This window comes from Aspergillus steynii, assembly GCF_002849105.1.
Source record: "Aspergillus steynii IBT 23096 chromosome Unknown P170scaffold_6, whole genome shotgun sequence".
Classification (NCBI taxonomy): Eukaryota; Fungi; Ascomycota; class Eurotiomycetes; order Eurotiales; family Aspergillaceae; genus Aspergillus; species Aspergillus steynii.
Genome location: NW_020194403.1, coordinates 1,595,978 through 1,618,249, shown reverse-complemented (window position 1 = coordinate 1,618,249; position 22,272 = coordinate 1,595,978). Strand labels below are relative to the sequence as shown.

Genomic DNA, 22,272 nt, shown 5'->3' with positions numbered 1-22,272 from the left:
TCAGATGACCCCGAGGCGGTCAGGCACTGAGTCAGCCGCCCCAACGGAATCCCAACTGTGGCAGCCCCACGAATCAGGCATCGGCCGGCACGGGAGCAGCCTCGGCGCTTCATCATTCGGGGTGCCTGGCCTGCTCCTCTCCTCCTCCCTTCTTAACTCTTCCACCTCCCTTCTCCACCATGGCTAGCCTTGAGTCCGTCTGAGTCCCCACCCGGCTTTTCTGGACCTTCCTCTACTCCTCCCCCTTTCCTGGAGGCATCGCTATCCTAGCTTTGCATCTGGGTTAGCCCGTCTACTACCTCCTATCTAGGAGTGCCTCTTCCCTCTCGGTCCTCCTCGTCGGAAGAGCGGTCGGCATGTTGGACCCATTGCCGCCTCCCCCGGGATGGCTGCGAGACGCTGTCGACCCTTGGGCGATCTATTTCAACGTCCCCGCCTTATCGGACCATATCCATGAGATCCTGTTCTCTTTTGTTGTGTACCAGTTCATTCACTTCGTCCTCTCCCCGTGGCTATCTCCGCTCCTCTTTCCCCGACACTACCCCCAGCTCAACCGGCGGACGAAGCTGAACTGGGATGTGCACGTTGTGTCGTTGGTGCAGAGCACCTTCATCAATGCACTGGCCCTGTGGGCTATGTTTTCTGATGAGGAGCGGAAGTCGATGAATATCGGTGAACGCATTTATGGATACACTGGGGTTTGTGGCATGGTGGGAGCTTTCGCAGCTGGATACTTTGTCTACGACTTGATCATCAGCGCGATCTATGTCCGGATGTTCGGCGTCGGCATGCTCTTCCATGCCATTAGTGCCCTGTGGGTTTTTAGTTTTGGATACGTACGTTGCTTCGGGCAATCCTCCCATTCGTCCTCTCCAATTGTCAAGCGCTCAGCACTAATTCTCCGGCCTACTACTCTAGAGACCCTTCGTGAACTTCTACTCGCCTGTATTCATTCTCTACGAGCTCTCCAGCCCCTTCCTCAACATCCACTGGTTCCTGGACAAGGTCAACATGACCGGAAGCAACCTCCAATGGTACAATGGCATGATGCTCCTCTTTATGTTCTTCAGCTGTCGGCTCGTCTGGGGAACCTGGCAATCTGTTCTCGTCTACCGGGACATGTGGTACGCCCTCAAACAAACCTGGGATAGCTCCAGCTCCAGCCCCGGTTTCCCCGTCGACATCTCCTCGCAGGTCTTCGGTCTGCGCGACCCCACGGCCCACTGCTCCGAGCTCGACGAAGCTTGCCGGAGTGCCGGCACCGAACTCTCCCGTTTCGCTTCTCACACCGCCGGCGGGGTCCCCACCTGGTTGGTGCTGACGTACGTCGTCTCCAACGTGGTCCTCAACTCGCTCAACTACTACTGGTTCTCGAAGATGATCGAGACTGTCATGAAGCGGTTCCGCGGCCCGGCTACTCCAGCTCAGCCGCATTCGGCAACCAAGGAAGAGAAGGTCGCCCAATTGAAGGACGATATCGCGCAGAAGGCCGTTCTCGACGCGGCTGCCAAGCTGGAGCAGGAGGAAGGAAGCTTATTCCACGGCGATGAAATCGACGAGAAGATCGCCTCGGCCGTGGATACCGGAATTACGGACGAATTGCGCAGGAGGAAGGCCGACTTGGCTACTTGAGGTGGTTTCACATCGTTTGATCTCTACCTCCTACACATGAAGAGCCACCGGGCTTTCAATTCAAACCAATGTATGCATGTGCAAATGTGCAAACCAAAGACCCTCCGAAGCAATTTGTTCAACTCTAAATACATGCTTCTGTTGACCAGGACTTTTTTCATTCACACTCATAATTCACTGCTTTATAGTTTATGTATCTTCCGAAAGATGCTGCTTGTTGAAAATCATGGTGTCGCTGAAATCTGGGCTGGTCTCTTATATCTATTATTCTCGTCATCTCGTCATCTTTTCCTTGCTATATAATGATTCTTCTTGCCTTGATATTTTTTCCCGTTATGCCTGTCATGTCTGTTCGCTTTTCCGTTTGGGGCTTATCAGACGGTGGTATATATTCATCATCTTGTATGATGACCCCAACTGCCTGCCGTTATCGCTTGAACATTTTCGATCCTCGCACCTAGATTGGACCATGGAGCATGTGGGTGTTTTTTCTTTTCTTTTTTCTTCCCCTTCTCCCACTACAGCATATCAAGAGTTCTATAAACCTGGGCAAACCTATTTTATCATCTCCATCCCCATTTACAATGGCATATCGGTTGAGTATCACAAGTGAGATTGACACCACTCCAAAGTACAGTAAATTGAGTTGTAGGAAGAACAAGAAACAAGTATTAAAAGAACTACCCCCAATCCGAACACCACATAAGCGCCTCCAAGCCCAACGGGTTTCCCCTCCCATCCAGGGATGATCAGAACACCGACGTAACTAAAATCACCGTCCCATAGCTGCCTCCGGCTTCGCAAGCATGTACCGTACAGCTTCACGGGCCACGGGCGTGTCCCAGGCACCATCGGAGCCTCCACGGCGGAACTCGGGTCCGCTGCCATCTTCGCCGCCACCGCGCGTGGCTTCGCCAAGGATCGTCTCGAGATCGCGGCGCTGGGAATTGATCCAGCGACGCACAAAGTTGGCCGGGTCCTTGCTGAGCGCCGTGTAGAAGGAATGTCTGGCGCGCGAATGCGTCAAGGTCTGGATGATGAGAGCTGCTTGGTCATCCAGCGCGGTGATCTTTTGCATGGCCATGGAGTATTGGTGGTTTTTCGTCAATGCCAGCATCTTGGCGCGGAGAGGGTCCTCCACGGCCACTTGGATATCGTACACGGTAGGCGTGGGATTCTTGTGGAACTCTTCGTCGACGCGGATGGTGTAGGGCAGCTTGACGGGGTCAATAGGACTAGTGTGAGGGCCGATGCTCTCGGGAATTTGCGGGAAAAACATTTGTTCTCTACCGAAGATCTGTAGGGCAGAGGAAATGCTATTAGCATGGATGGATGCAAGCAATAAGGGGGTATGGGCAAGACGGGAAAACAAACCGATCGCAAACGATGATCACAACGGACGAGGCGCTTCTCCTCATCTTCCTGAAGGCCCATAGCGCGGATATAATCCCAAATGCCAAGGACGATGCCACTTCGGGTCTCTTCCTCAACGTCGAGGACCTCCGCCAGCTCCTTGCTCAGCTTGTATCGCTCAGGCACCTCGTCGTGAACAAGGCTAATGGTGACGTTCAAATTTTCCTGGGACGCCCGAGAAAACTGCAGCGAGTCGAAGTCCGCAGTGGGAGGAAGCGAGACGGCGTTGGGTGGCAGCTGAGGTTTGGCCCAGTTAACGGGTTTGACGTCCTCCGGGTTGGCCGTGGAGGCCTTGTCGAAGTCGACGGAGATGGTCTTGAAAAAGTGCGAGAAGCGCTGCTTTTGACGTTTGGCGCCGGATTTCTTGGCCTCCGCAGAATCCTGTTCCATAGCATCTCCATTCGATTCGTCCGCGCCTTCGTCTTCACTGTCCTCGGCTGCCGTGGGATCACTGTCGTCGTCCAGTAGGCGTCCCTCGATACGGACCTTGTATCGTCCCGAGCCGGGGTTACTTCCAGGTGCCGACCCATTTTGCCCACTGGCATCCTGCCAGGGCTGAGACTCCACCGTATTCGAGATCCAGATGCGCATCGTGCGGTATTTCTTGACGGTCTTGCTGATTGAATCCTGGATGTCCAGTCTCTTGCGGACGATGGCGGCGTCAAGTCGTTTCTCCAGGTCGCGCAGGCTCTTGTACTGCTGTACGCCTTCTCCGACAATTACATCTTCAATACCGTCGGGGATGTTCTTGTCGGTGGGCTTGCGGCTCCGACGTATGGCGGCGTCGTTGGGGTGTGCCATGTTGCGCTGCGCAGGCAGATACTGAGGGGGAACGGGATGTTGAGCCATGGGCACCGGCATTGCAGGGCCTGCTATAGGAGAGATTTAGGGTTAGCGTGAGCGTACGACGGATCAAGGGGCCGAGAACCGACCTGGTCCTGGAGGTCCGCGACGAGGCGTGGCAGGAGACCGTTGGGCGGCCTGCGGGAAGCCACGGCCGTAGTTGGGCGGCATTGGGGCATTCATGGTTCTCGTGACGTAGCAGGGAATAGGCCCGCAAGGGATCGGATCGGGAATTGATGAGGAGAGCAGCAAATACGGAGTGGAAGGAACAAGCTCCCGATGGGTCGGAAGGACGTCGTTTCTTTCGCGGCGTCGCGATTCTTTTGCCGCGATGGGCGCTAGTCCCGTTTCGGTAACCCAGTGATCAAAGACACATACAACACGGAGCATACTAGAGAATAGAGTAGAATGCGAAGATCTACACATCTTTACTGGCTAATGCGGTCAAATTATTCCGATTTCATGTCTGCAATGTTATATCATGTCCCGACCATCGTCTCAACACGGCCATGCTCCCTCACTCCAACAGCGAAGCCTGATTTGTGTACAGTTCCTCCACCACGTTGCTCAGCTTGGCCACGGTATCCAAGGCAGCGTCGTACGCCTGGTCTCGCTCCGTCTCATCGTAGACGATCAGACATCCCGATCCTTGATCTAACACGCCGATAATCACCTTGTCCAGGATCATCTGGGACAGCTTGCGCTCCACTTGCTGCGTGTCCAGCCCGACCATCTTGGAGATATGGTCCAACTCCACTCGGCTGAAGGGCTCGATCACCTTGATCAGGTTCTGCTCCAACATGGCATCGTACAGTCGGCGGAGGTGGTTGCGAATAAACGCATCGCTGCCGAGTTCGAACCGGTAGTCCGACAGAGCCTTCTCATACTCTTCCAGCGATCGGTTGGCGTGAGCACGCGCCACGGCCTTCATGGCCTCGAGCCGAGGGCTGGCATACTTCTGGGCTTGCTTGGAGCCCAGCAGACTCGTCACGTCATCCACCAGGTTCAACATAATCTTGCAGAGCAGCATGTACTGGAGAGTCGCGGTCGCCTTCTCGCCCTCGTCCAGCGAGCTGTAGCCCTCCAAGGCTTCGATAAAGTAGGAGTACGAGGTGTTGAAGTCCTTGTCCTCCGCATGCAGCATACCACTTTGCATGTCCAAGCCGGCTTGCAGGTTGGGAGGTGTGTAGACGGAAGCGGCCGATGTCCGAGAAGCCGTCAAGGCAGCACGCGCCTTGGCCTGGTTGCCCAGGGCATGGAACACCCGCGACTCCAGCAGCTGCACTTCAACCAGCATGAGCTTGTCATCCAATCGCTTCAGCTCGCGGAGGAGGGGGTTGATGAGGTTGAGCGCATCGTAGTAGGATTGTTTCTGCATGTAAATGGCCACCAGACGGGTCTGGAGGTTCTGTCGAAGGAAAGAACGGCGTTCGGAGATGGCCCAGTCGATGCAAGACTGGATGACGGCAACCTGGATATCGAGCGTGTTGGGGATTTCACTGAACAAGTCCAGTAGCTGGCGGACTTTTCGGAGGCAGAACAGTCAGCTCAAATTACATGTCCCAGAAGCGACTGAGTTCGCCCATCTTCAGTTCAACCTACCTAGCTTTGCAGTCTTGGCTTTGGCAAATGACGAGAAGGAGTCCCGGCTGGTCTTGATGAGGTCCGCGATCTCCTGCGGCTTCTTCCCATCTCTATACAGCTCTCCTAATCCAACCAGAGCATTCTCGTAGTCCCTAGAGGAAGCTTCCGACGATCCAGGACCTTGAGCTAGGATCTCTTTGAAGGTACTCTCAGCCTTGGAAGGGTTGGTCTTCGAGAGAGTCCGAGCTTCCTCGATCCGCTGAGCGGTTATCGAGGAGGGCGCCATAGCTGTAGGAGGATATGGGAGGTACTGGAAAGGCTGCGGGTATCTTGTTGGGAGGGTTGCGAGGAGGAAACGATGGCAGTGGACGAGGAATGGCGGCCGAATGAGCTGGAAGAGTTGATGACAAGCAGGATGGAGGAAGCCGAATCGTCACTGCTGGAGCTGCCGCGCTCACCGCCCGCGGCTTGGCGGGCCAACCAGCGTGGGACATTATCCGCCTTAGAAAAAAAAAAAAAAAAACCAACATTGAATCTCTTCATCTTTTCCATAAACCCAAACCGAAGAGCGTCATGGTGAGTGGTCTTGAATCTTTCAAATCCTGCCGAGGATATACGTCCTTACTGGTCTTACTAATGTGTGTCCCAGAAAATCAAAGCTCTTTCTCGTCCTGCTTCCTCGCAGCAGGCCCCGGGGTCTTCTGTCGTTCGACAGCCCCGAAACCTGGACCCAGCTCAGCATCCATTCGAACGAGCTCGAGAGTACACGCGAGCGCTCAATGCTACTAAGCTCGAGCGTCTCTTCGCCGCGCCCTTTCTGGGCCAGATGGGTGACGGTCACGTCGACGGAGTCTACTCCATGGCCAAAGACCCCGGCTCTCTGGAACGATTCGCAAGTGGCAGTGGCGATGGCATGGTCAAAGTCTGGGATTTGACAACCAAGGGCGAGGTTTGGAACACGCAGGCCCACGAAAATATCGTGAAGGGGGTCTGTTGGACACCGGAGCGGCAACTACTTTCTTGCGCAAGTGACAAGACCGTGAAGCTGTGGGATCCGTACAATTCGGAGTCGGACTCTCCCCCGCGGGCGACGTATCTGGGCCAGGGCCCTTTCACCAGCGTTTCACACCATAGAAACCATCCCTCTTTCGCCGTCTCGTCGTCGCAGATCTCCATTTACGATCTTTCTCGACCCTCCTCAACGCCGTCGCAGGTCCTTCACTGGCCCACCAACATCGACACTATCACATCGGTTGCCTTCAACCAGACGGAAACCTCGATCTTGGCGTCAACTGGCATGGACCGCTCTGTCATTATGTACGATCTCCGGACCAACTCTCCGCTCAGCAAACTGGTCCTCCGGCTGGCCTCGAACGCGATTTCTTGGAACCCTATGGAGGCATTCAACTTCGCCGTGGCCAACGAAGACCACAACGCTTACATATTCGATATGCGAAAGATGGACCGCGCCTTGAACGTGCTGAAAGACCACGTTGCTGCGGTCATGGACGTGGAATTCAGCCCGACTGGCGAGGAACTTGTGACGGCGTCGTACGATAGAACAATCCGCCTGTGGAACCGAGCTGAAGGCCACTCGCGTGATATCTACCACACCCAGAGAATGCAGCGGTACGTCCACCTTTTGAGACCCCTTCAAACACACTTGATCATTCTAACCCGTATGATGCAGCGTCTTCTCCGCCAAATTTACGCCCGATAACAAATACATCCTCTCCGGCTCGGACGACGGCAACATCCGGCTGTGGCGCTCCAAAGCCTCGGATCGCAGTGGAATCAAGAGTGCCCGTCAACGAACGAAGCTCGAATATGATCAGGCTTTGATCCAGAGATACTCGCACATGCCCGAGATCAAGAGAATCCGACGCCAGCGCCACGTGCCCCGAACCATCAAGAAGGCCCGTGAGATCAAGAGAGAAGAGCTTATGGCTCTTAAGAGACGCGAGGAGAACGTGCGGAAGCATACTAAGAAGGATGCTCTGCCGAAGAGACGCAGCGAGCGCGAGAAGATGATCTTGACCAACGAGAAATAGAGGATTCGTCCTTCTCGGGGCCAACACCCGCCATTTCCGCCTTGTTTTCGGGTCAAGGTCAAGGTCAAGGCATCCTACATTCGGGGAACGAGTTCCAAACTGTAAAGCGAATTCGTTCCCGGGCATTTCATATACATATATACATCACGCCGACTCGTTCCATATGCATGGGGGCAGGTTCCCGCATGAAAAGTTTTAACCCCATCTGTTTGACTTGCCGCATCAGTCTGTATCGGAAGACGGCTCTTTTTGCGGTGATTGGCTTGAAGGCTCCGCTACTTTGTCTGTCCCTGAAACCGCGTGGTCGATGCCGCTCAGAGCCCGAGCAATTCGCTGCAGACCGGCCGGCAACACCGCATACCAATTGACCAGCGAGGCGAACGTGGGCATCCGGATCACACCGGCCTGGCCTTCGTCGATCGCCGACACGATCTCCTGAGCAACGTGGACCGGTTCGAGCACGGGCGCAAAGAAACTATTCGGTGTTTTGACGGATTCAAACAGCGGCGTGGCCAGCTGCCCAGTCTCGACCAGGACCAGCTTAACCTTCTCATCGTCTCCCGAGCTACGAAGCTCGGCCTCCAGTGTGCGGTGGAGAGCGCTCAGACCTGCCTTGCTCACGGAATAATCGGCGAGACCGGCGGCACATAGCTGACCCAGCACGGAGCTCACGTTCACCACGGTGCCCCCGGTCGGGCTGGCCAACATGCGAGGCAGGAACACTTGGCAGGTATGGAAGACGGCGAGCAGATTGGTCTGGATGGTTCTCTGGAAAGCATCGGCCGACAGGGACAGCAGCGGCTGGCCATTGACACGAGCAGCGGCACAATTGACCAGCACCGTCGGCGGACCCAACTAGCAAGAAAGTGATAGTTAGCCATGTCATTCATCAATTCCATTCCCGCTACCACCTCCATCTCCATGCATATTATAGAACCCGTAGTCACCATAAAAAAAAAAGAATCAAATTTCTTACATCCTTCTCAATCCTCCTCGCCGTCCTCTCCACCTCCTCTCGATTCCCAATATCACACCGATAATAATCCACCCCGGCCATCATCTCCTCCCTTATCCCCTCCAACTCCTTAGCATCCTTAACATCCAGGACCGCCACACTGGCGCCCCGCAGCCCGTAGACCCTCGCGATCAGCAGCCCCAGCCCGCTCGCGCCGCCGGTGACGACGACGACCTCGTCGCTGGGCTCGACGGGCCGCGGCAGGCCGTACGCGACGCGGCGGTTGACGACGCGCGCGACGGCCACGGCGGTCAGGAGGACGGCGTAGGCGGTCGTCAGGATGAAGGCCGGGTGCGTGTAGGGCGTCACTTGGGCGCGGAGGCTCAGCACGCCGATCCAGGCGACCCAGGGGTGCAGGAGGGTGCGGTTCAGGACGCGCAGGACCAGGTCGAGCGTGAGGTGGTGGTGCCAGGGTCGGGGGTTGGACATGGTGGTGGTGGTGGTTTATGGGGTTGATCGGTACGGCTGTGGACTCATATTAATTAATACCGAATTAATTGTGGAGGAAGAGAAAGAGAGAGGAGAGAAATTGTGCAGTGCAGAGCTGGTGTTGTTGAAGATTAGCGCTGGGTGGGGCGTTCGAACATGCGGAGATTCCGCTGACTTGACGAACTTCAAGTTATAAATAACTAACATCATACATGCAGGTCTACCGGATCCCACGGTGTCTTCAATATGCCTCCGCCGTCGCTGATCCCCTTGGAATCCATCTGTAATGTCCGACTGGCGACCTCGGACCCCGATTCCTCCTGGAACATCACCTTCGACCGCCCGTCGCATTCCATCGCAATCACCAGCGCTTCCCCGACCTCCACTGGCACCACCGATAGCAACAACCACGACAACAATGATAAACCACTGGCCCTTCCTACCCTTACACATCCCCACATCCACCTCGACAAAGCCTTCGTGCACAGCGCCCTCTCCTCCGCATCTCATCTGCCCTCCACCGGCTCGTTCCAGGAAGCCCTGAGTCTCACTGCGCAAGCAAAGGCTGGGTTCCACCGCTCGGATCTGCTGCAACGCGGTGAATGGCTGCTCGCCGAGTCCGTCGCCTCGGGCGTCACGGCCATGAGAGCCTTCGTGGAAGTCGATCACACGGTGGGACTGACCTGTCTGGACGCAGGGGTGGAGTTGAAAACACGCTGGGAGGCGGCCTGCCAGATCCAGTTGGTCTGTTTTGCCCAGGACCCCGTCTTTTCCGGCGAGTTCGGCGACGAGAACCGTGCATTACTGGAGGAGGCCTTGGCCCGGTACCCCCAGGTGGATGTGATCGGGACGACGCCGTACGTGGAGGCTGGTGAGGCGGCGGCGAAGCGCAATATCGACTGGGCGGCGGCGCGTGCCTTGGAGCTGGAGAAGCATGTGGATTTCCATCTGGATTATAATCTGGATGGCGGGAGGGAGGCCCTCGTGTGGTATGTTTTGGATGCGCTGCGGAGGAATCGGTGGACGGCGAGCACCACAAACAAACGAGTGATGCTGGGCCACTGTACGCGGCTGACGCTCTTTGATCATGAGGAATGGAGCCGGCTGGCCCGAGAGATACATCAACACGATCTGCCAGTGAGCTTCGTCGGGTTGCCGACCAGCGATCTGTATATGGCCGCGCCGCCTGGTGCTGAGAGTGATAATGGCCGACCACGGGGTACCCTGCCAGTCCCCGAGATGATCCGCAAGTACGGCCTGGACGCCGTCATGGGGGTAAACAATGTAGGAAATGCATTTACGCCGTGGGGATCGCCGGATCCGCTGTCGCTGGCTTGCTTGGGGGTGGGAGTTTATCAGACGGGCACGCAGGCCGACGCGAACTTGCTGTACGAGTGTGTCTCAACGCGAGCCCGCACGGCCATCGGGTTGTCGTCGAGGACGTCCGACCTGGTCCTGAAACACGGCGATTGCGACGATGTCTTGCTGTTCTACAATGTAGATGATACCGGCTGCGGAGTGTCCAGGCAACGAACAAGAGTTGCGGATGTCGTCTGGGATCCTCCCGCTCGAGTGAGTAGGAGTGTTGTCATAAGAGGCGCCCTCAAGAGACCACCGCACTCCGTATGTCCCGACACAGCGAGGTGTAAGCCAGTTCAGCCCAATGACGTTAATTCAGTGTAAGTCTGGTCTGTCCCAACCGTATGACACATCTAGCTATGATCGAGGCGATGTACAGCTTCTGCAAGAAACAAGGGGTGACCGAAAGAGAATCTCTCTAGTGCAGATGAAATTCAGAGTATAATAAACGAGCCCCAAATAGAGGATACGGGAGATACCGCGCCGCGTAAACGCCGTAAATGTCTATAAGTAGTCATCGGGTCAAATAAGCATGAAACACTCATTGGAAATTCGTAATGAAAGCAAGAACAGAAGATCAGTTGCCCCAGACAGGTGCCATCCCATTTGCTTTAACCTGGGCCTGGGCGGAACCATGTAGCATGTAGCTGAACGTGGGACAACGAGGATCTTCACGCATAATGTCGAGGTCATCCACGCTGACCGGGAGACGGACACCATTCCCGGCGCGCGGATACAGACGATGCTCCACAACCTCGTCCTCCGAGTCATCCTCCGAGGGCTCGTCGATGTATCTTTTGCGCGGGTCAAAGTTGGTGGGAGCCATGTCTTCTCCAGCCCCCGGTGTCGATGTCGAATTTGCTGAGTTAGTCAGCGCTGGTGTGGTCGATGATGTCGAGAGGGGAGTAGAAACTGCTGATAGATTTGGTTGGAACGAAAATTTCGATGACGGCAGACTTTTCAGATCCTCCGGAAACATCGGCATGGCCGGATGAGTGCTGGATAAAGTGACAAGCAGCTCAACGAGAGCCGCATGTGACAGAGTCGACAAGAAGCCGCGTCGTTCATCGGTAGAAAGGCCTTCTCCGCCGGTTTCTAATCTGGGTGGCGCCAGTGGAAGATGGGTTTGAGAGCCGAACGAAGGCCCGCTGAGATTCGGATTGCTGCGGACCACTGTAGGCTGCGTGATGGTGATCCGGACGGGCTTACACCCCCGACAGTGCCATTCCCTCTCCTTGACCGTGACGAACTCGGTTTCGATCGGAGGATCATGACAGAGTTGATGCCACGCCTGATTGCATTGGTCACAGAAAACGATCACATTGCTCATCGGACTATGGCCTCTCTGGCAATGCATGCAGTTGATATTGATGTCCTTTCCTTTTTGACTCACTCGTTTCCGTTTGCGAGCAGCTGCTGTTGGACCCGGAGTGTCTGTCGCGCCACCGCTCGTCTTGGCGGCCACAGGGGAGACTGCCGAAGGTACATAGAGTGAGGGGCGATTGACCTGTCGGCCGGACTTCGTCTGCGTAGCCGTAGGTGTGATATCAGATTCATCCGAGCTGGAATCGTCGGCTCGGATGACATCTTCACCATCACTGTGGTTGCCTCGTCTGCGCCTCTTAGTGCGCTTCCCCCCGTTTATAGATGTGGTACTCTTGCGTTGACGGGAGCCGACTGCTGGTCCTTTTGGCTTAACTAAAGGGGTGGTCGAGGACGCAGGTTTGGCTGCCGGGGCCGTTGGAGCCGTTGGAGCCACAGGCTGCGACGGCGTTGGGATTTGAGTTGCCGCCGAGGGAGCAGCAGCGGGAGGCCCTGATGGTCTCGGAGCAATGGCAACGAGGTTTGGTGGGTTTCCATGAGACTCACGAGGAAGGTTTGAAGCATTTGGACTTGGGGTCTGTTGGGAAGTCGCAGGTGTCTGCGATGTCATATGACTCGAGTAGACGAACGGCGCCGTTGGCAGTTCTATGATGGTGGAAGAAGCTCTCATTTTGCTGGCAGGTTGGATACTGCGAAAATCAGACAGGCCTTGACTGGAATATGGATTCGTCCACCGGATGGGGTTTGTTTCATTTCCTTGCTGCTGGGGTGGCTGCTGCTGCTGCTGTTCTCGTCTGATATTGCCGGTGACCCGGGCCAGGAGCTCGGTAGTCGCCGCGGACAGTTTTGGGATATGCACTTTACTGGAGGAAAAGGAGGAGGCACTGGAAGATCGCTGTTCGGGGAGCGAGGAAATGGACACGGAGGACGAGTCAATACTGGGAGCCGGCGGTTGCGAACCGGAGGTGGTGGGTGGCGTTGTCTCTATAGACGCCAGGGAGGAAGAAGTCCCATGTTGTGGTGACATACCCCCGGCCAGGCCAGAGAAACACAAACTCACGGTCTATGGGTGCGGGTTCAACAGGACAAGGTTGGGGATTGAGAGAGGCAGCGAACGGGTCAGGCTCTGGGCTGCTGCAGTTGCCATCCAGGGAGGAATGAGGATCTTTGCTGGTGAACCGATCCAGAGATTATATACCGTCACGTGATGGGCGATGGCCGACGCAGATTCGTCGAGGGGCTTGCATTTATTTGGTATGCTTCTTTCTCCTCATCTTCTCTTATATCTATGATTTCATTCTCTAGGTTCTTCTATATACTATGTTTGGTCTTTGTTGAGTCGTGGTGGATGCCCTCACGCCCTCACGTACTGGATACTACTATTAGCTCCTAGTACTACGACAGCACCCCCTCCTGCTTCAATTGGGCAATCTCTTCGGCCTTGTACTGGAGGACTTCCCCGAGAATCTCATCTGTATGTTGGCCAAGGGTCGGGGGTGGTGTGCGAACGCCAGGAGTTGCATGGGAATATTTAATGGGCGTGTTCACCAGCTTGATGGGACCACAGGCCGGATGGTTCACTTCGGTGACCATCCCTCGAGCTTGAACTATATCGCCAGTATTAGCTTTGGACGGAGATTGGCGACCATACTCGGAAAGAATAGAGGGACACTCACCATGAGAATGATTCAACGTCCCTTGGATATCGTTCACTGCGGCATACGGCATTCCGCTGCCTTCTAGGATCTCCAACCACTCCTGCGTTGTCTTCTGCTTGGCCCTTTCCTCGATGAGACTGTCGATCTCTTTGCGATGCTTGACTCGGTCGCTGTTAGTGACAAAACGAGGGTCGGTCTTCCACTCGGGGTATCCGAGGCGGTCGCACAGCACCCCGAAGAGCTTATCGTTCCCACCTCCGAAGAGGATGTCTCCATCGCGGGTTTGGTAGCTGCGGTAGGGAACAATAGATGCTGAGAAAGGTCAGTGAACGTGTTTTTCTGCCTCCAAGACTTAAGCGACTCACGATGCGCCGTTCCCCATCGTCCCGAATCTTTCTGCCCGCTGATCAGAGCGGAACTGGCGATGTTTGCCAACGTAGCAACTTGACAGTCGCTCAAGCAAGCATCAATGTGCTGTCCCTTTCCGGTCCTCACCCGAGCCAACAGGGCGGCCATGATCGCATTGGACGTATACAAGCCCGTCGTTAAATCCGTGACCGCGACACCCACCTTGACTGGGTCACCGTCTCGGGCGCCTGTGATGTGCATCAGGCCCATCTCGGCTTCCACCATGACATCGTAGCCGGCCCGGTTGCTGTACGGGCCTGTCTGCCCGTAGCCGGTGATACTGGCATATATCAGCTTGGGGTTGATCTCCCGAAGCGTCTCGTAGTCCATGTTGTATTTCTTGAGTCCCCCGGGGAGGTAATTCTCTACCAACACATCGCATTCCTTTACCAGTCGGTGCAGAATCTCGACGCCGGACTTGTGCGCAAAGGAGAGACCAATGGATTTCTTGTTGCGATTTACCTGCGACACAAGTAAGCAACCCAGCCCTAGAGCACCCATACCCAACCGAAGTCTACCATACCGCAAGGTAATAGGCACTCTCGCCGGGACCCTGAGACCCGTCCTCGTACTTCGCATAGGGTGGACCCCAAGCGCGAGTATCGTCGCCACGAACGGGGTGTTCCACTTTGATTACATCTGCCCTATTCGTCACGCCATTTCAGTCAGCGCAGATCAACAAAAAGAGTGTTCAATGGTAACCCCTACCCCAAGTCTCCTAGAATCTGCGTGCAGTATGGCTACAATACAAGCTGGCGATCAATAAATTGTATGCACTGGTAGGTCCATGCCAGGACACTTACACCAGCCAGCACTCTCGTCATATCCAGAACTCGGATCCCCGACAAGGGGAGGGTATCATTCGAGGGTGTGGAATAGGAGCGCCATTGCGGTGTGCGCCGAACGGCGGGGAGCGCAGACGGACGGGCGACCACGGCGCGGTGCAATTTCAAAAGGCGATGCATCGGGAAAGGATTCGGGGATTCGACATTGAAGAGAGGATGGCAGGAGTCAAGGGCGGATATATAGATCTTTTATGTGGGAGCATGTATACACCGGACTATGCATGTAGGAGAAGGAGGCAGCATGTCATTCGGCAAGATGGCCGACGGAAGTTCCCAGAAAGCCGAGGTGCATCCGTCGCTGCCGCACTTCCCACCATTTCCAACCTTCTATTTCCGCCTCGCCCGTCTACGTCTGTCGGCACTGCATCATGTTTACCGGTCTGGTTGAGACGATCGGGAGTGAGTTTTCCTCAATGAAATGAAAAATGCTTTCGACTCGCGCTGACGCAGCTCCTCGTGTCTGCCTCCAGCCGTGTCCTCCCTGGAGCCCCTCGATACCTCGTCTGCCGGGGGTGGGGGCACCTCGTTGACCATTTCCAACTGCGCGGAAATCCTGACCGACGTGCATCTGGGAGACAGCATTAGCGTAAATGGTATATAAGCAGAAAAACCGCCACATGGAAATTGATCGCAACAAACACTCAATCTACTCTCTCAAGGAACCTGCCTCACGGTCACGGCCTTCGACACCGACAAGACGTGGTTCAAAGTCGGCGTCGCCCCCGAAACGCTGCGCCGCACGAACCTCGGATCTCTGCGGACGAACTCGCGCGTGAACCTCGAGCGCGCCGTGCTGGGCGAAACCCGCATGGGCGGGCATTTCGTCCAGGGCCACGTCGACACCATCGCCACCGTCCTCTCCGTCACGCCGGACCAGAACGCGCTGGTCTTCCGTCTGCAGCCCCGCGAGCTGCAGGTCATGCGCTACATCGTCGAGAAGGGCTACGTGACGCTGGATGGCGCCAGTCTGACCGTGACTAACGTCGTGGATGGCCCCGAGGGCTACTTCGAGGTGATGCTCATCGCCTACACCCAGGAGAAGATCGTCACGGCGGCGAAGAAGCCCGGCGATGATGTGAACGTGGAGATCGACATTGTGGGCAAGTACGTGGAGAAGAGTGTCGAGGGCTACTTTGCCGGGACGGCTGGGGGAGACATGAGCATTCTGGAAAAGATGGTGTCTCGCATTGTCGATGAGAAGCTGAAGCGGTGATGATGCTGGGACAGAGAGCTGTGATAATTGCACGCTTAATGCGTAAATTCTGAATTATGAATTCATGATATAACTTTTGATCTTCTGAGTGTCTAAGTGGTCATCGCTTTTGTATTTCTGTAGTGAGAAAAAAAGTCTAGCAGATTATGGCGGGTATAAATTTTTGGAGTCCTAGCAGTGAGACTCCTTTCACATTCATTTTTGCCTTGCACAACTTGGGAAGTGGCCAATCTATTCCTCCATGGAATCATCGTCATCGTCATTCTCAACATCGTCCTTATCCTCCGTACCCTCGCCCTCGTCAAAATCGTCGCTGAGCCAATCGTCCTCATCATCCTCGTCTTCCTCGTCGTCTCCGCCCTTGCCTTCAGCCCGAGCCTTCGCTTTATCCTGCTTCTTCTTTTCGATGTTCTCCTTCTGCTGCTTCTTTCTCGCCTCCTTCTCCTTCTTCTTCTGATCCCAGTTCTTCTCCTGGGCGTTGGTTTCCTCTTGGGACTTGCTGATGAAGTCGTGCCACATCACCTTGCCCTCACACAGGCCCTCCTCGACCTTCATGAGTCGGAGCCGGAGACGCGGACCCAGCTCAACCAATTTCACCGCGTGCTTTTCAACGCCCGGGGTAGCGTTCAGCTTCTTCTGGGCCTTGTCCTTCTCGCCGGCCTTCATGCGCTGCAGCTCCCTCTTCGTCAGGACCTTTTTCGTGGTGCTCTCGGCGATCTCCACCTCCGCGTCGGTGTCCATCTCGGTCTCGCTGGCGGAGGTGTAGCCGGCAGCCGAGGGATCCAGCAGGTAGTCGGCAGCATCCTCCAACTTCCCCAGGTTGGGCACGGCGGCGCCCTTCTTTTCCTTGTTGCGAACCTCCTTGGGGTCTAGACGACGGATCCGTTTCGAGACGCCGGTCTTTTTCGTGGCGATCGCGTAGTGTCGTAGATTTAGGACGTAAGAGTCTTCTTCGTCTTTGTTTTCAGATTCGGGAGAAAGTTCACGGTTCAGGAGCATGACACGGCGGATGGAAGAGAGGGGGGTGGCTTGGGGGTTGATGGGCGGGAAGAGCGACTGGAAGACAGTCGTGGTGAGAGACTCGAGACGTTTCGGGACTCTGGAGTTCTCGTCGGCGTTCGGGGAGTTGAAGTTGTTCATCACCAAGAGCGGCGGGGTTTTGTGGTCCTGGCCTCCACCTCTGGGACGCTTCATGGCTTTCTCGACGTCCCTGCACAGCGAGTAGCTCTCGACCTTGAAATGGAGGGTCGGACCACGCGGCGTGAGAGCCATACGCAGATTAGTGTTGCCAGTCGCCGACTTCGAGAAGAGCATGAGATGCGTGACTCCGAGAGGACCGGTCATGGAGGTGTAATCCCTCAGTCTATTGGATTTGCGTTCCTGTTCGAATGAGCATTGGAAAATGAAAGAGTCCCTCCAGGATGATTAACATACCTTCAATCGCACGGCCGTATCGGGTTCCATCATCAAACGAACATCCTTGACCAGTTGGGTGACACTGGAGCCGACTTGAGAAGCGCCGACTCGGATGACCATAGATTTCGGGGCTTTGCTCATCGATGCGCCGCCGCCTCTGGCACTTGCGGAGGCATTTTGCGCGCGAACATGAGTGCGCTTCTTAGTGCGACCCTTTGCCATTTTGAAATCTGCAAAGGAACGGTGAAAATGGGAAGATGGTTGTGTCGAGAAATTCTCCTCTGTTGCCCGGAGCAGGAACGGACTTTTTTTTTTCTGGGCCGAAAAAGTAGATCGGCGGAGCAAAGCCGCGGAGGAGCCCGGATCAACGATTCTGCGGCGTCCGATCTTTGCATGCGCTCGGAGTACTTACGAATCCTTCCTCTACAGATGGATTCTACGGATTTACTCTATGGATTTACTCTCCGGTGTTCATGAACGTTGATCTGTATGCAGCCGAAAATTACTATGATGTGGACATGTTTTTATCTCTTAAAATCACAAAACTAAACTCATCAATTCGTTTCATCACAGATCCCGTAACTCTATGACTGGATGATTCAATCCAGAAAGAATCGAGTGAGCATTCCTGCAGCTCAATTTCTCCTGGGACTTTTTGGGGGCAGTTGGCAGATCTCTTAGGCAGTACCCGCCTCGCGAACGGCATTGGCCACGCGGGTAGCAAGGTCGTCGGCCTCGGAGCGGCTGGCTGCTTCGGCGTAGACACGCACGGCATCCTCCGTGCCACTGGCACGAGCAAAGCTTCTGCCCTTGTTGTAACGAGACTGGAGAGACTCGATCTTCGCCTGGAGTCCGGGAGGAGATTCAAGCTTGCGCTCCGCATCGTAGGCCTTGAAGATGGAGCGGTCTGCGACCTCCACGCGCACAAGGCGCGAGGGCAGGTCGGTGTAAGTGCCCAGCCACTCTTTCGGACTCCAGCTCTTGTGGGCCAGGATGGTCTCGACAAGCAGCATATCAGAGAGAGCGTCACCGACAGCCTGGTTGATCAGATCAGTAAGGGCCTGCAGGCTCTCGAGGGCACGCTGCTGAGCCGGAGATTGAGGCTCCGTGCTCTTAATGGTTTTCAAAGCATTCTCGGAGAAAGTGATCGTTCCGTGTCCATTAGCTTCGAAGTAGACACCAACATCGAAGCGCAGGGCGGCGTGATGGAGATGCTTGACACCGGTGTTGGTGCAAACGGAGGGAAGCTTGAGAACCTTCTCAATGTAATCCGTACTGGCTCCGTTAGCATAGGCGGTCTGGATGACACCAATCTTGAGCTTCTGGGCAATGCCGGCACTGCGAGCGAGATCACCGATGAAAGAAGCGGCAAGCGTGGCAATGCGATCACCGTCAAGGAGGCGGAACACGTTGCTCTCATCACTGTAGTAGTAGATGAGACGGTCGGCATCACCGTCAAGCGATGCGCAGCGGTCCAGGGCGCCCGCCTTGGAAGATGGCGGGGCGCGCTGCTTGGTCTTGACATAATCGGCACCGCACTGATCAGGGTTAGCGAGCGCACATGTAGGTTGGAGGCGGCATGTTTACATCAAAGTTCAGGCTATCGGGGTTGATGACATCGTCGTTGACAACCTTGATGTTGACACCACCCTCCTCGGCAGAAGGCAGGTATTTGATCAGCTCCCTCAGCTTAGGACCGCCGACGCCGTTGGCGCAGTCCACCGTCAAGGAACCGTTGATCTTAACGCCCCTCATGACTCGCTTGAAAGACTCGGCAAGCTTCTCATAGTAGCCCTGTTCCGTAGGCTCGCCATACTCATACTGGGTTCCCAAGGTATTCTTGCAGCGAACGACATAGTGTAGCTGGGGGGTAGTCATGAATTTCAAATCGACGAACTCGACCTGCGAGGCGGTGAGGGCGGAGTTGAGAACGCCCACAAGGCGCGAGCCAGAGGCACGAGTATCCCGGGCGAAGACAACACGGGCGGGGTTTTCCATGCTGACATCGATCTCTTTGATGAGTTCGTCATACACCTCGGCGATCTTGTCCATCGGGGCATTGGCCAGCCTAGTAGCATAGGCCTCCCATTCAGCCTGTCCAGCACATGATTAGGCAAAATTTCGAGGTGTGTTCATTCGTGATATAGCTTACTTCCAGCATCTCGCCCTAGTAGAATCCAGCGTCAGAAATATCCCAAACAAGCGTTGCATCTAGTCAACTTACCATAGGATCAACCAACTTGACACCGTTGTCCTCCGCGGGGTTGTGACTGGCGGTCACCATGACACCAATCCATTGTCCGCTCAGTTTCTTGGATCGAAGGCCGGCAAGCAAGCCCACGGCGAAGACCACCGTGTTCAGGAGGTCACTGGGAGCATACGTTGGCTGAAGTGTAAACAAAAGGGCGATCGCGGGGTATTGTGGAGGCGGGGCTGATCAATCCTTCAAGGGGGGGGGGGGTGGTGGACAATGGGAAGATGACTTACGCCTTCATACGGAACTATGAAGAGAAGGATACTAATTAGCTCGGCTCCACTGGGGAAAAAAATCACAAGCCAAAAGAAGGACCGACTTACGCCAGCAGTACCATACTGGAAGACCTTGCCTTCGGGCTTCACATACTGCACCGCCGCCTCGGAGATCGCTTTCTGAATGGCCGGAGACGCCATTTTGGCGCAAGTGGTGTCGATGAGGGGGGAGAGAGAGGTCTGATTGAAAGTAGTGATAGGCAATTGCCCAGAGACACACAAGGTGAAGAAGGAAAAACGAGGACAAGGGCACAAGGCTAAGGGAAGAATGTAGAAAAACTCGAAGGGGGGGGGAAGGACAAGGCACAGCCCGTGACCAGGTGAGACAGATTGGCCAGCTGCGGTTAGCTCTTTCCGTGGTACTGCCCCAGGGCTGCCGAGCGGTGAGCCAGCATGGGCGGCCCAGTGGACACACCGCCCCAGAAGCCAACGGAAGGCCGTGGAAATTAACTTCGCCGTCGCCCGTCAGAAAGTCTATCAGATGATGCTGTGCTCAACGAACTATATTGCCGATGATGTCAGGATCATACGGAGTCCTCCTCGATCATGCTACTCCGGGAAAGATAAATAGAACCGTAAGGTGGAACAACAGAGAACTAAATAATACATATACTAGACATTTTAGGTGGGATTGGGCCCCCGGTCAGGTGATAGATGGCGAAATATAGAAGGACCACTCATCATTGTGATGGTAGTCCGAGTAACTTAGTATGAGGCTTCCAGTCATCTGGGCCCTCCAGAGACCCCCAATACCGTCCAAGCCCCATGTAGATCGGATGGATTACACCCCGTCAGCTCAGGCCTTCAATCGGTCTCCAGCCACGTCGTCCTGGACGTCTTTAATAAGGAACCTGCGGACATCATGTTAGCGCTTGGATGCAATCGGCGTCGGAGTACCGGCCCAACTTACAAATACCACCATGCCGTTGGGATAACGGTTCCCAGGTGCCACAAACTATGAGCATCAATCAGGCTCTCCCAAGGGGCGAAGTCCAGCAGCTCCAAGCTCATAGCCAAGATGATCCAAACCACGATCAACGCGGGCCACACGGTCCAGATCTTATCGGTCTTGCGATAGCGATAAATACTCCAGGCCGTCCACAGCACGTTCTGGGTCATCCCGACGACGATGTTTGCAATCATGTTGTAAGTATAGTCCCAGGACCAGAAACTGAGATAGCACACGTGGAGGGTGTAGAGGAACAGGCAGACGGCGGTCAAGAGACGACGCAGCGTTGGTTTATGGCGAGGCTCTGCTTGATCGAGACGGAAAATCCGAATGATGGCCAGATAGAACCCGTACATGACATTGCCTCCGGCTCCGAAATAATCCAGCTTCTCCGTGAGGGGGAAATCCCTGGTGTGGAAAAGCGTGCTAAAGGTCCAGCACAATAACCCGCAGTATCCGAAGGCGAGATAGTAGCTCCGCAAAGAGTGCCAGGACGGGATGACCTCGCGGATTCGAGCCATACCATGCCAATGCGCAACGAAGTTGAGGAAGGAGAACAGCACGGAGAAGGGCTCTTGCATGCCTAGGATCCGGCGAAAGGGCCATTTCCCATGGAATTGTACAACAGGGTTGAGCATCGGAGGGTCGCGAGCGACTCGACGGTCCGTCACCACATGCTGGCAGGTATAATCACATTCGGCAGGGCAGGTCCACAGCATCAAACGAAGATGGAGCGCTAATGGGATTGAAACGGGATTAGCAACCAGACAGCCAGACAGCGTAACGCGTGAGTATGTAGAAACGGTGAACGACTTACGAAGAGCCGAGTTGCCCTCTTCACAGTTTTCCGTTTGACAGATCTGGTTGGATGGTGAGCCTGCGGGCATCGAAGGTCGTTGCGGTTGTATGTAGTACCTTAACACATTCTTTAAAGTCCGGGAGGTGGTCACCTAGAGAGGCTGCTGTCCGACCGACGAAGATAGCGACGAGAAGAAATAGCAAGGAATAGCCGCTTTTCCCCCTAATTGACCCTAGAATCATTGTGCACTCTGTGTCTGGCGTGCGCCGGTGGAATGTGGAAGCTTAAGGAGAGACCCGACGCTAGAGTGAGGGCGCGCAACGACCGTTGGAGAGAGCAAGCGGAGTACCTGACTGGAAAGATCTTGGCGTTTCGCCTCAATTGAACAAGCCAAGTGCAAGCCCATTCTTGTTCGAGGCGCTGAGGGGCCGAAAAGCTGCCGGACTCAACACGATACCTGGATCCGAGAGAGACCATGTCGGTCTCTGACATTGAAGTTCTCCCATTCTATATCGTAGTTGCGTTGTCAGAACCCTGTTTGCTATTTCGATGATTGGTTACGAAGCAAAACGCCGTCTGCGACCGAAGTTGTTTCCAATTGTAAGGTATCATGACAATAGGGGGCCTTCGTTGACGTGAAATAGCAGTATAACACCCGATAGTCCGAAGCCGAAGCTCGAGACTCTCCACAGCAGCGCAATGGACTGATATGAGGAAATTGTACAGCTGACGATGGACTGCATCTCAGAAGAACGCCGTGGTAATCATGGTATCCGTACCGTATCGATACTCGAGCCACCTGACGT

General features: G+C 55.1%; 11 protein-coding genes across 11 annotated transcripts; 4 read left to right on the top strand and 7 right to left on the bottom strand.

Annotated features, from left to right (window-relative positions):
• Window positions 1–356: 356 nt before the first annotated feature.
• On the top strand, window positions 357–1,632 carry P170DRAFT_363079 (TLC domain-containing protein; the record flags this gene model as incomplete). Its single annotated transcript, XM_024844553.1, has 2 exons — window positions 357–836; window positions 919–1,632. 2 exons carry the CDS (start codon window positions 357–359, stop codon window positions 1,630–1,632), a joined length of 1,194 nt encoding a protein of 397 aa, XP_024702206.1.
• A 604-nt stretch (window positions 1,633–2,236) lies between these two features.
• P170DRAFT_457339 (SWI-SNF complex subunit) lies at window positions 2,237–5,825 on the bottom strand. The gene is made up of 5 exons (XM_024851711.1): window positions 5,491–5,825; window positions 4,410–5,412; window positions 3,978–4,279; window positions 3,007–3,914; window positions 2,237–2,929 (listed from the first exon to the last, which is right to left on the bottom strand). Exons 1-5 carry the CDS (start codon window positions 5,756–5,758, stop codon window positions 2,405–2,407), a joined length of 3,006 nt encoding a protein of 1,001 aa, XP_024702205.1. The 5' UTR covers window positions 5,759–5,825; the 3' UTR covers window positions 2,237–2,404.
• A 220-nt stretch (window positions 5,826–6,045) lies between these two features.
• P170DRAFT_428165 (rRNA-processing protein SOF1) lies at window positions 6,046–7,523 on the top strand (the record flags this gene model as incomplete). The annotated part of the gene is made up of 3 exons (XM_024847830.1): window positions 6,046–6,048; window positions 6,122–7,101; window positions 7,163–7,523. The coding sequence occupies 3 exons, from the start codon at window positions 6,046–6,048 to the stop codon at window positions 7,521–7,523; spliced, it is 1,344 nt and encodes a 447-aa protein (XP_024702204.1).
• Window positions 7,524–7,745: 222 nt separating this feature from the next.
• P170DRAFT_363245 (SDR family oxidoreductase) lies at window positions 7,746–8,967 on the bottom strand (the record flags this gene model as incomplete). Its single annotated transcript, XM_024844564.1, has 2 exons — window positions 7,746–8,378; window positions 8,500–8,967. 2 exons carry the CDS (start codon window positions 8,965–8,967, stop codon window positions 7,746–7,748), a joined length of 1,101 nt encoding a protein of 366 aa, XP_024702203.1.
• Window positions 8,968–9,213: 246 nt separating this feature from the next.
• On the top strand, window positions 9,214–10,748 carry P170DRAFT_448629 (putative zinc metallopeptidase; the record flags this gene model as incomplete). The annotated part of the gene is made up of 3 exons (XM_024850979.1): window positions 9,214–9,311; window positions 9,369–10,612; window positions 10,684–10,748. 3 exons carry the CDS (start codon window positions 9,214–9,216, stop codon window positions 10,746–10,748), a joined length of 1,407 nt encoding a protein of 468 aa, XP_024702202.1.
• Window positions 10,749–10,903: 155 nt separating this feature from the next.
• P170DRAFT_363768 (phf1/phf2 family PHD finger domain-containing protein) lies at window positions 10,904–12,676 on the bottom strand (the record flags this gene model as incomplete). Its single annotated transcript, XM_024844605.1, has 1 exon — window positions 10,904–12,676. One exon carries the CDS (start codon window positions 12,674–12,676, stop codon window positions 10,904–10,906), a length of 1,773 nt encoding a protein of 590 aa, XP_024702201.1.
• Window positions 12,677–12,865: 189 nt separating this feature from the next.
• P170DRAFT_438597 (CaiB/BaiF CoA transferase family protein) lies at window positions 12,866–14,776 on the bottom strand. The gene is made up of 6 exons (XM_024849635.1): window positions 14,519–14,776; window positions 14,424–14,455; window positions 14,239–14,359; window positions 13,673–14,177; window positions 13,326–13,619; window positions 12,866–13,256 (listed from the first exon to the last, which is right to left on the bottom strand). Exons 1-6 carry the CDS (start codon window positions 14,678–14,680, stop codon window positions 13,045–13,047), a joined length of 1,326 nt encoding a protein of 441 aa, XP_024702200.1. The 5' UTR covers window positions 14,681–14,776; the 3' UTR covers window positions 12,866–13,044.
• Window positions 14,777–14,928: 152 nt separating this feature from the next.
• Window positions 14,929–15,852, top strand: P170DRAFT_387893 (riboflavin synthase; the record flags this gene model as incomplete). Its single annotated transcript, XM_024845823.1, has 3 exons — window positions 14,929–14,959; window positions 15,031–15,153; window positions 15,220–15,852. The coding sequence occupies 3 exons, from the start codon at window positions 14,929–14,931 to the stop codon at window positions 15,771–15,773; spliced, it is 708 nt and encodes a 235-aa protein (XP_024702199.1). The 3' UTR covers window positions 15,774–15,852.
• A 23-nt stretch (window positions 15,853–15,875) lies between these two features.
• Window positions 15,876–17,484, bottom strand: P170DRAFT_466279 (Brix domain-containing protein). Its single transcript, XM_024852405.1, has 2 exons — window positions 17,208–17,484; window positions 15,876–17,153 (listed from the first exon to the last, which is right to left on the bottom strand). The coding sequence occupies exons 1-2, from the start codon at window positions 17,409–17,411 to the stop codon at window positions 16,005–16,007; spliced, it is 1,353 nt and encodes a 450-aa protein (XP_024702198.1). The 5' UTR covers window positions 17,412–17,484; the 3' UTR covers window positions 15,876–16,004.
• A 350-nt stretch (window positions 17,485–17,834) lies between these two features.
• On the bottom strand, window positions 17,835–20,268 carry agm1 (phosphoacetylglucosamine mutase PCM1). The gene is made up of 6 exons (XM_024851710.1): window positions 19,767–20,268; window positions 19,677–19,690; window positions 19,414–19,558; window positions 19,342–19,356; window positions 18,777–19,283; window positions 17,835–18,727 (listed from the first exon to the last, which is right to left on the bottom strand). The coding sequence occupies exons 1-6, from the start codon at window positions 19,857–19,859 to the stop codon at window positions 17,867–17,869; spliced, it is 1,635 nt and encodes a 544-aa protein (XP_024702197.1). The 5' UTR covers window positions 19,860–20,268; the 3' UTR covers window positions 17,835–17,866.
• A 12-nt stretch (window positions 20,269–20,280) lies between these two features.
• P170DRAFT_511560 (PGAP3/PER1 family protein) lies at window positions 20,281–22,161 on the bottom strand. Its single transcript, XM_024854901.1, has 4 exons — window positions 21,583–22,161; window positions 21,485–21,527; window positions 20,629–21,403; window positions 20,281–20,569 (listed from the first exon to the last, which is right to left on the bottom strand). Exons 1-4 carry the CDS (start codon window positions 21,706–21,708, stop codon window positions 20,515–20,517), a joined length of 999 nt encoding a protein of 332 aa, XP_024702196.1. The 5' UTR covers window positions 21,709–22,161; the 3' UTR covers window positions 20,281–20,514.
• Window positions 22,162–22,272: the final 111 nt, after the last annotated feature.

What these genes read in the sequence shown, in the direction of transcription:
- P170DRAFT_457339 (XM_024851711.1), bottom strand. Translation starts at nt 5,758, where the DNA reads ATGGCGCCCTCCTCGATAACCGCTCAGCGGATCGAGGAAGCTCGGACT. An exon ending in TCGCGGACCTCCAGGACCAG is followed by an intron (nt 3,915 to 3,977) that starts GTCGGTTCTCGG and finishes CTCCTATAGCAG; the next exon opens with GCCCTGCAATGCCGGTGCCC. An exon ending in GTGATCATCGTTTGCGATCG is followed by an intron (nt 2,930 to 3,006) that starts GTTTGTTTTCCC and finishes TCTGCCCTACAG; the next exon opens with ATCTTCGGTAGAGAACAAAT.
- P170DRAFT_438597 (XM_024849635.1), bottom strand. Translation starts at nt 14,680, where the DNA reads ATGCATCGCCTTTTGAAATTGCACCGCGCCGTGGTCGCCCGTCCGTCT. An exon ending in ACGATGGGGAACGGCGCATC is followed by an intron (nt 13,620 to 13,672) that starts GTGAGTCGCTTA and finishes GACCTTTCTCAG; the next exon opens with CATCTATTGTTCCCTACCGC. An exon ending in GACGTTGAATCATTCTCATG is followed by an intron (nt 13,257 to 13,325) that starts GTGAGTGTCCCT and finishes CTGGCGATATAG; the next exon opens with TTCAAGCTCGAGGGATGGTC.
- P170DRAFT_466279 (XM_024852405.1), bottom strand. Translation starts at nt 17,411, where the DNA reads ATGGCAAAGGGTCGCACTAAGAAGCGCACTCATGTTCGCGCGCAAAAT. An exon ending in ATACGGCCGTGCGATTGAAG is followed by an intron (nt 17,154 to 17,207) that starts GTATGTTAATCA and finishes TCATTCGAACAG; the next exon opens with GAACGCAAATCCAATAGACT.
- agm1 (XM_024851710.1), bottom strand. Translation starts at nt 19,859, where the DNA reads ATGGCGTCTCCGGCCATTCAGAAAGCGATCTCCGAGGCGGCGGTGCAG. An exon ending in CCGATAGCCTGAACTTTGAT is followed by an intron (nt 18,728 to 18,776) that starts GTAAACATGCCG and finishes AACCCTGATCAG; the next exon opens with TGCGGTGCCGATTATGTCAA.
- P170DRAFT_511560 (XM_024854901.1), bottom strand. Translation starts at nt 21,708, where the DNA reads ATGATTCTAGGGTCAATTAGGGGGAAAAGCGGCTATTCCTTGCTATTT. An exon ending in ACTTTAAAGAATGTGTTAAG is followed by an intron (nt 21,528 to 21,582) that starts GTACTACATACA and finishes CCATCCAACCAG; the next exon opens with ATCTGTCAAACGGAAAACTG. An exon ending in CCAACGGCATGGTGGTATTT is followed by an intron (nt 20,570 to 20,628) that starts GTAAGTTGGGCC and finishes TGATGTCCGCAG; the next exon opens with GTTCCTTATTAAAGACGTCC.